At 53.0% G+C, this 8,901-nt stretch overlaps 1 protein-coding gene across 1 annotated transcript in view; it reads right to left on the bottom strand.

Annotated features, from left to right (window-relative positions):
• Window positions 1-751: 751 nt before the first annotated feature.
• Ntsr1 (neurotensin receptor 1) overlaps window positions 752-8,901 on the bottom strand; it is a 49,176-nt gene continuing 41,026 nt past the window's right edge. Inside the window, exons 3-4 of the mRNA XM_004669492.2 lie at window positions 7,278-7,368; window positions 752-6,243 (exon numbers count right to left, since the gene is read on the bottom strand). Of these exons, the coding sequence (XP_004669549.2) occupies window positions 5,994-6,243; window positions 7,278-7,368 (341 nt within the window). The 3' untranslated portion in view covers window positions 752-5,993. The remainder of the gene's footprint in view (window positions 6,244-7,277; window positions 7,369-8,901) is intronic.

Genomic DNA, 8,901 nt, shown 5'->3' with positions numbered 1-8,901 from the left:
AACCACTGGCTAGAGACCCTCAAGACTGGCATTTTGAAGTTCCCTCGTAGGAGGAGGGTACAGAGGACCATCAGACCTCACCTGAGACCTAGCTGGCCCACTTCCTCCTGTGTGTGCCTCCCTGCCAGCTGCACGTGATTCTGCCCCAGCTGCACAAGGTCTTGAGGCGCTGGGCTGTAGAGTATGTGGAAGGTTAACTAAAGAGGGCACCCATCCATGCAGCTATGGGGAGGGTGAGGCTTTCTGGTGATGTGGCTGCTCCCATAAGTAACTCCTTGCCCATGCTCTGTAAGTAAGCCCAATGTACTCATTGGTTCACTAAGTTGGACTTTGATGGAATCGTATTTTGGTCTGTCATTGGTTCCCTATCTCGCAGGAAAGACATGTGCTTATGTCTTTCCAGGGAGAAGTCACACAATAGCAGATGGGACTGGCCCCTGAAGTCAGTGGATCCCTTCATGATCTCAAGAGTTCCTCTGCCTAAAACATTCCAAGCCTTAGCCTAGAGGTCATTCATCAGGAGGCTTCCCGTGCTCCTCTCCTTCTTGGCTCTTGCTCTTTCCTTCTTGTCTTAACCTCCTCTTTCTCTTCCCCCTTTCCTTCCTGCCTTTCCATGCTTTACTTTTAGCCCAGGGCCAGCATCTAGGCTGGGCCCCTAGTGTCTGGGCTCCTGTCTTCACACTGCCAGGCTTGGTACTGTTTGGGGTGTTCTAGTCTCCCTTTTTGCTGGCTGCAACTATTGAAATTGGGGTTTAAGTATAAGTCACTTATTTATTAGAGAGGTGGCCCCAGGAAGAAAGGAGTGGGAAAGGGAAGAACAGGGAGGAGAGCCCATACAGGAGTGGAGGCTAGTGTCCTGCTGGACAGCTGAGCCTTGGCCTAGACCAAGTGATTTGTTAGATTCTTGGTTGCAATAGAGGCACAAACTGCTCTTGAGTTCACATGTTACTGTAACAGATGAGGGAGGAGGAGGGGGAGATGAGGGAGAGAGAAAATGGGGAACATGATCCAGGGAAGGAGCAAGAGGGACTCAAAGAGTGAGAGAGGGCCAGAGAGAGGGTATTTATGGGAAAAGAGAGGAAACTACCCTGCATTGGAGGGGTGCTGGGTGATGGGCTGGCTGAGGTAGGGACTTGGGGGAGGTGGCAGTCCCTCTTCTTAGCTCCAGGTTTCCCTCAATTACCATAATGTGTTGGTTCCAGAACCCCAGACCTTATCTACACCTGGCCAGGCACAGGGAGTGGGAGCTCCGGGACTCTTAATGGCTGCTCTCGGGGAAGTAGGAAGTGGGGTCTTCATCCAGCTCCTATGTGCAGGTGGGCGCAGTCAGGCTGTGCTTGCCCTTGTGAGTTGGGAGCTGGGGCCTCTTGTCCTGCGAATCCTGCCCAGCTGCAGCCTGGCCCCCAGCAGCTGTGGGTCTTGAGCTGGGACAGTCGGGAGAGGAGGGGTCAGAGCTGAACTAAGGGCGCTTCCCTCCAGGACCTGGAGAACTTCTTGTTCTGGACCTGGAGGTACTTCTGGGCCTGGCTGGGGATTCCCAGGCTCCTCAGTGGTTCTGCTAATCTCATTAGTGAGTAGCTTAGCAGGGTCAGAACCAGCAAGTCTCGCAGACCCAAGGAATGCAGTATGCATGCACAAGTGTATATGCACTCTCATCTGCACGTGGCATGCCTGGGTATAACTGTGTTTCACACACCAGTATGTGTGGCTGGTATATGTATCTATGTGTGTACATGTGCCTGCATTGTGTGTGTGTGTGTGCGCGTGTGTGTTGGGGAGAGCCTCCTGCCCCTTGGAGCAGGTGCTGATAATGTCTTTTGTTTGGGGCAGCCTCCTCTGCCCTCTTTGCCTCTGCTCGCCTTTTGCACGCTCCTCTGACGTGGGCCTCCTGCTTTCCCTTGGCCTACTCTCTCTGTGCTGCATCGTTCTTTCACAGACAGCCTGGACATGGTTTCCATGGTGTTCTGATAAAAACTGGAATTCAGATCATAATTGCAGGGAGTGGTGGGGGAAGGGAGAAGAGTAGAGAGAGGAGCTTTGCAGACACAGGAAGCCTGGCTTTCTTTCTTCCTTCAAATGTGTTTAGAACATAGAATTTGCTCCCAAGCCTTGCCTTGTTGCCTAGCAATGGGGATGGAGATGGTGGATCCTCAGTCCAGGTCCTGGAAAAAGGACCAAACTCAGAAGACCAGTGGGGAGGGGCTTGGCCAGGGCTCTGGATTTACTCAGGGTGGGTATTGGGGATGTGTGTCCAGGGTCAGGATTGCCTGCTGGTTGTCCCTACATCCCACTCCTGGGACTGGCCTGGGATTCTGTTGTCAGTATTGCATTCCTTTAATGTTTTTAGTAACACATCTCTTGGATCCATGTATCAGCCAAGTCCTCACTTCTGTGTGTGAATGGGAGTAGAGGGACTCCCCTGCAGAGTGTGGGAACCTCACACCTTCATCTCCGGGCCAGCCATCAAGGGCAAGTTAGCCTGAGGGAGCCAGGCTGCGTTGGCTAGAGAATGGAAGCTAGAGAGGGCACTGGATTGTCCTTATACTTTGGGGAGCACCCCACTCCACTAGAGCAGTTAATGGGATGCAGACCCAGGGTCCCAGGAAATCTGGCTTCACAGGTCCAGGCAGGGCTGGGAGAACCTACTTGGCAGTCTCAGGTGGCTCTGACTGCTGAGCACCATGGAGGAAGGCCAGAGAAATCCCTGAGGCCTCTGTTGGAAAACCTTTATTCATGCCTAGCTAAAGATGGCACTCAGTGGTGGACAGAGCTGTGCCTGTGCCATCAGCCTGGACTGGGTGAGTGTCTTCTATGGGAAAGGGAGGTGGAGGTGAGGGCAGAAAAGGTACCCCAATTCAGGAGGCATCTCTTGTGGATGTGTGTTCCATCCATTTGGTCAGGGTAGCTCCAGAGGGTGGCCCTGGCTCTTCAGCTCATTTTCAGCTAGTATGTGTAGCTGGTATACATGCGTGTATCTGTGTGTGTACATATGCCTGCATAGTGTGTGTGTGTGTGTGTGTGTGTGTGTGTGTGTGTGTGTGTCTACCCACACCATGAAAATGAAAATCTAGGCAACATGATTCCTATCCCCACTTGTCCCTCTGGCACCCTTCGTATCACAGTCCCCTTCAACGTGGCCACCAAGGGGAGAAAGCAACCTTTCTCCTTCCCCGGAGAGGCAGAGATGGTGCAGGCAGCTGGGAAGGTGGAGAGGAGTGGGTGGCTATTGGGCTGGGTCTCTGTGGCAGAGAACTGGGGGTGGTAATGTGAACAGAAGACCCAGAGAGGCCAGGAGGTCAGTGCTGCTCAGGCTGCAGAGTCAGAATCGGGGCAGTGGAGTTGGCGATTTAAGCAGGAGGGTGGCGGCTTCTGAGGCGAGGTGGCGGCTTCTGAGGCTCGCTGGCCCTAAACCAGGTCTCCTTTACTATTTGCTGACAAGACAGGAAAGTGTCTATCAATGCACTGTTTCATTGGCGGGTCTGTCATCCAAGGCCAGCTGCTCAGACTGGGGTCAGTTGGTAAGCATTTGAGTGTAAGCTGAGGGACATTGCTCCTTCCTCTTTATGCAGACTTCTTACTTTAAGTAGAAGTATATTGTCTAAAATCTGAGAATTTTTTAAATAAAAGTTTAACCAGAGTTTCAAAACAGCCATGGTTCAATTGCCTGGGTAGACATTCCCACTAGGAGCAAGCATGAGGCTGAGCAGCAGGTGGGTAGGGAGAGCGAAGGGCTCCTGACCTAGTAGGAAGGTGGCCAGGGGATGTGAGCAACACTCAGGGTGTGGCGAGAGTCAGGAGCTGGCATCTGCTGCATCAGCTCTTCTGAGTGGATTCCTGGGTGCGCACATGGATGCATGCAGGCCCGTAACTGAAGAGTCCAAAATTGGCGATCCACAGTACGCTTTATTGAGATGGTGGTGGTAGGGTATTTTTCTTTGACTGTAGTGTGGCAGGGTGGGGGCATTTTAAGGGATGTTTGAGGCACATACTGGGATTACATTTCACCACTAGGGCTATATGATTATGGACTCATGGCTGAATATTCCAAGGACATATGCCTGAAGACACCCAGTCAGGGTCATGATGTGTCTGGTGGATGTATGTCCTACTTACATTGAACACACTGATAGGAAGGTAAGGACGACACCGAAGACTTTCTGTGACAGCTTGGACCTCCCCTTAAAACCAGCCACAGCATTTCTGGAGACTGGATGATTAGGTGTCAGTTCTGTCCCATCTTGGGAATGTCCCTCTGTCCACAAAGGCTGGTTCTTCCAGGACAGTGTCATCCAGCTGAGATGGGGAAACTGGGGCTTAGAGAATGGTAGCCTGCACAAGGTCTGGGGGCTTAGGGGTGGAATCTGGGGTCAGGTTGCCTGATCCAGTCCAAGTCCTTCTGCAGAAATCCCTGGGCCTGGGACCTCTCCTCCACTGGGTGGGGTGGCCACACAGGGGTAGATAGGGCTCGGGTGTGGAGAGGCTCCTTCTGGGCTGGCCACACCTCCCTGCAGCCAGCCAGGTCCTGATCTTGGTGACCTCAGGGGTCGCTTAGTGATAGCGGGAGTTTGTGGAATTCCAGCAGCCCAGCAGTTCATTAACAGTGTCCAGGTCTGGTGGCCAAATATATCCCTAGAAGGTGAAGTGGACAATCCTGGGTTGGAACTAGGCCTGCTGTGTCCCAAGGTAACATTGTTGTCATAGGCCAGCTGCCTGTCCACCCATCTCATTCCCAGATAACGGGGCCCAAGGCAGTAAAATGTCCTTTGAAAAAGACAGACTTGCTCTTTGGCCTTCCTGCTGCTCCTATTTCACTCATCCAGGTGCATCCTGGGGCCTGTCTCTGGGATTCAGGCAGTCTTATAGCATCCTGGTTGGTCCTGTTCTCTTTTAGAGACAGTTCCCAGAGACCAAAGGCGCCTGCCTGTCCTTTCTGGGCGCCTGGGGCCCAGGCCAGAACCACTGCCTGGCAGCTGGTGACAAATGGACTCATAGCTCAGCCAGGACTGCTGGCCAGCTGGGTGCCTTGATGCTTGCGTCCTTATCTGCGGTGCCCGGCACCTTGTTGGGGGCCTGCCCCGACCACTCCTGGTCCACGTACCCCTTCTCAAGGGTTCCACTCTGGAGCCAGTGCTGTCTGCTGCTGCACCTTAGCACAGATGTCCCCACCAATGCCACTGGGGCAGGAAGAACCAGGGCCTCTGAACTTCCATCCCTCAAGAGGACAGGTCCTATTGCCTGCTACATGGTAGCCCTGCATAGCCACCTGGGCTGGGCTCGGGGGAGGAGGAAGGTCCAGGTTTGGGTCATTGCCAGGCCACTCCCTTTTTATCCTTTTTTTGGGGGGCATGGCTGCCAAGGGTGGGGACAGGGGGCTGGATCTCCGCACATTCAGTCATGGGCCCCAGGCCTGAAGGAGAGCATTAGGGGCTTTGCTGGATCACCCTGGGAGAGGCAGCTTGCTGGCCTGCATGGCAGTGTCTAGATATGAGCCCCAGAGCCAGGGGACCCACTGGACCTGGGCTTAGAACAGAGGCAAAAGGTGGCTGTATGGATGGAGCCCGTGCCCCAGGTCCAGGCCCTGTCCTCTGTCACTGTCTGACCCCCCTGGTGGGGGGCAGATGCTGCTGTCAGGATAACAACAGCCCAGCTGCCTGAGGGCCTGGCCCCAACTCAGTCCTTTCATTTCCTTCTTTCTAAACATCCATTAGTCTGGGAACAAAGGAAGGCGCCCTTGCTGAGCACTAATTTCTCCTTGTTAAAGGCCCTTTTTGGGTCTGGGAGAGGAACAGCCTCTGATGTGACTTTTAAAGGGTGGAGGTAGACAGGGGCAGGGAAGGAGGGGGAGAGGAGGGGGAAAGAGAAGCTTAAAGACACAGGCCTGGGTGCCAGGCTGGCCCCAGGCCTCACCAGCATGGTCCAGTTTTGCCACTGGCTGGACCCCTGGAGGCCCGGACAGGATGCTGCCCTGAGCACAGGTTGAGGCCTCCTTGGGCCTAGTACAGCGTCTCCCTTGTGGCACCGCTGGAGAAGGCATGGTTGCTAGACACACTGTTGGGCTTCCTCGAGAACGCAGGCCTCTTCCTCCGGCGCCGCCACCCAGGGCAGAGGCAGGCCAACGTGGACAGGAAGACCTGGCGGAAGTTGGCAGAGACCAGGTTGTAGAGGACAGGGTTGACGGCAGAGCTGACGTAGAAGAGCGCATTGGTCAGCATGTAGAAGTAGTGGTAGGAGTCATACAGGAACCTGGCGGGGGAGAGGCACTCGGCTCAGACCCTGCCCGCCCTTGGCACACGCAGGAACCCAGGCGTGGGCCCCAGCGGTCATCGTGGCCAGCGGTGGCTTGGGACCACTCTGAGGGCTTTCCTCCTGGGGTATTTGGTGAACAATACCAGGGTCTGGCTCTGACCACCCTCTTGCCTGGACTGGGCCACATCTCCCCGCAGCCCACCCAGACTGTGCGCAGAGCACTACTGAGAATCCTAGCCTTGTAAGGCGGCCAGGCCCACAGCTCCCTGGCTTAATCACACAGGCAGGAACTACAAGGCTCCAGTGGCTCTTCACCTTGCCCCAGCTGGCTTGCAAACCCCGTGTGGATCTCAGTCCCTTGCTGGGCAGCCCTGGGTTTCAGAAGCCTTTACTTAGCATAGCTCTTGTGTCCTCTAAAGTGTCCTCTCTGGGACTTGAAGCCATGTCTCCCACACCAGTGCCCAGAGACCCTGTAACTGTCATCTGGCAACCATAGTGAGGGAAAGAGCTTAGTGTGGCCCTTCGGCTGGCATCTGGGACGTGCACTCAGGGAGGGGTCTCACTACCTCCTCATGGAGGGCTCTGCCCTGACTCAGTCGTGCAAACTGTGCTCCTGTTGAGCCACCTGCTTTGCTCTGGGCGCTTGGTCTTTGCCGGAAAGCAGAGACCTCTGTGACCGAGCCTCGTAAGAACTGGGCACCAAAGCTACAAGTTGCTCAGTTGACAACATCCTCCAGGTGGTGTCCTGATTTGCAGCTGGGAGTTGAGCCCATCTGTCATGCCCTGGCTTTGCCCATGACTCTGCTGAGTTTGCTATGCCAGCTCACTACCTGTGTGACTCTGCCGAGTTCTCCAGTGCAGCCTGGCCTGAAGGCTACCAGTGCTCAGGAAACCCTGCCTTAGACCTGACACAAATATTCTGGCAGTACTCTGAGGGCTCTGACCTGCCCCCCTCACCTCTCATGCACTCAGCCTCGCAGCCACGGTGCTCTCAGAAGCTCCGCCCCCACCTGCCGGGCCCAAGTACTCACGGGGTCCACTGCTCATCTGAGATGTAGCAGAACATGAGGCGCCGGACATGGTAGGGCAGCCAGCAGACCACAAAGGCGATGACCACGGCACCTGCAGGACAGAGACAGGCCTCAGAGATGCAGAGGGCCACGGCTGCAGGAGAGCCAGTGGGCATCCTGGGATCATTATTTTTTATTTTTTACTTATTTTTTTTCTTTAATTTTTTTTGTCTACTAAAGTTTAATTTTATTTATTTTTTATTTTTATTAACATTTTCCATGATTATAAAATATATCCCACAGTAATTCCCTCCCCCCCACACTTTCCCCTTTGAAATTCCATTTTCTATCATATTACCTCCCCAACTCAATCATTGTACTTACATATTTGCAATATCATTATTTTTTTAAAACATTTTTTTAAACAGGATCTTACTCTAGTCCAGACTGACCTGGAACTCATGGCAATCCTTCTACTTCAGTCTCCTGAGTGCTAGGATTAAAGGCATCACCACCATGCCTGGCAAGGGGATAATGATTTTTTGAAATTATTTATTTGTGTGTAATGGGTGTGCCAGGGCCTCTTGCTAATGCAGACAAACAGCAGATTTTTGCACCACTTTTTGTGTTCATATTACATGGGTGATGGGAATTGAACCCAGGCCAGTAGGTTTTGCCAGCATCTTTAATTGTTGATCCATCTTCCCAGCCCCCAGCCCTTGTTTTGTTTGTGAGACAAGGAAGGTTTCACTATGAGTTCCAGCTGGGCTCAAACTTGCCATCCTCTTGCCTCAGCCCTCTGAGTGCTGAGGTCGAGCTGGGCAGCACTGTGCCTGATTTTTATTCACAAGCTGTCCCCATAGCCACATGGTTCACACACACAATGGGATCTCATTCCATTGCATGGGAGCACCATACAATGGAATAATGCTGAACCTTGAAAAGGAAGGCAGGGGCTGGAAAGATGGCTTAGTGGTTAAGGCATTTGCCTGAAAAGCCAGAGGATCCCAATTCGACTCTCCAGGACCCACGTAAGCCAGATGCACAAGGGGGTGCATGCATATGGAGTTCGTTTACAGTGGCTGGAGGCCCTGGCATGCCCATTCTCTCTTTCCCTCCCTCTGCTTCTTTCTCCCTCTCAGATAAATAAATAAATAACTTTTTTTTTTTTTTTTTTGTTTTTCGAGGTAGGGTCTCACTCTGGTCCTGGCTGACCTGGAATTAACTCTGTAGTCTCAGGATGGCCTTGAACTCATGGCAATCCTCCTACCTCTGCCTCCTGAGTGCTGGGATTAAAGGCATGCGCCACCGCGCCCGGCGTTTTTTTTTTTTTTAAAAAAGGCTATCTGAATACATGCTCCCACATGGATGCACTTTGAAGGGTTTATATGCAGTGAAACTGAGCAGACACCAGGGGAAAACCTTGCATGATTCCCTAAGGCCCCGCAAGGGCCGGAGTCACAGATGGGCCAAGGGCAGCTTCAGTTTGGGAAGATGGAGAATTTTGCAGGTGGGTAGTGGAGATATGATGGCTGCTCAGCAATGTGAGTGCTCACTGGTGACACTGATTGAGACAGTGTAATTAGACTGTGTGCTTTTAATATAAATTAAAGAAAAACAAGCACTTTCCCTCCATTCACTGCTT

The sequence above is a fragment of the Jaculus jaculus genome, chromosome 8 (genome assembly GCF_020740685.1).
Source record: "Jaculus jaculus isolate mJacJac1 chromosome 8, mJacJac1.mat.Y.cur, whole genome shotgun sequence".
Taxonomy (NCBI): domain Eukaryota; kingdom Metazoa; phylum Chordata; class Mammalia; order Rodentia; family Dipodidae; genus Jaculus; species Jaculus jaculus.
The sequence above is the reverse complement of the archived record's forward strand: the minus strand, read 5'-3'. Positions and strand labels throughout refer to the sequence as shown.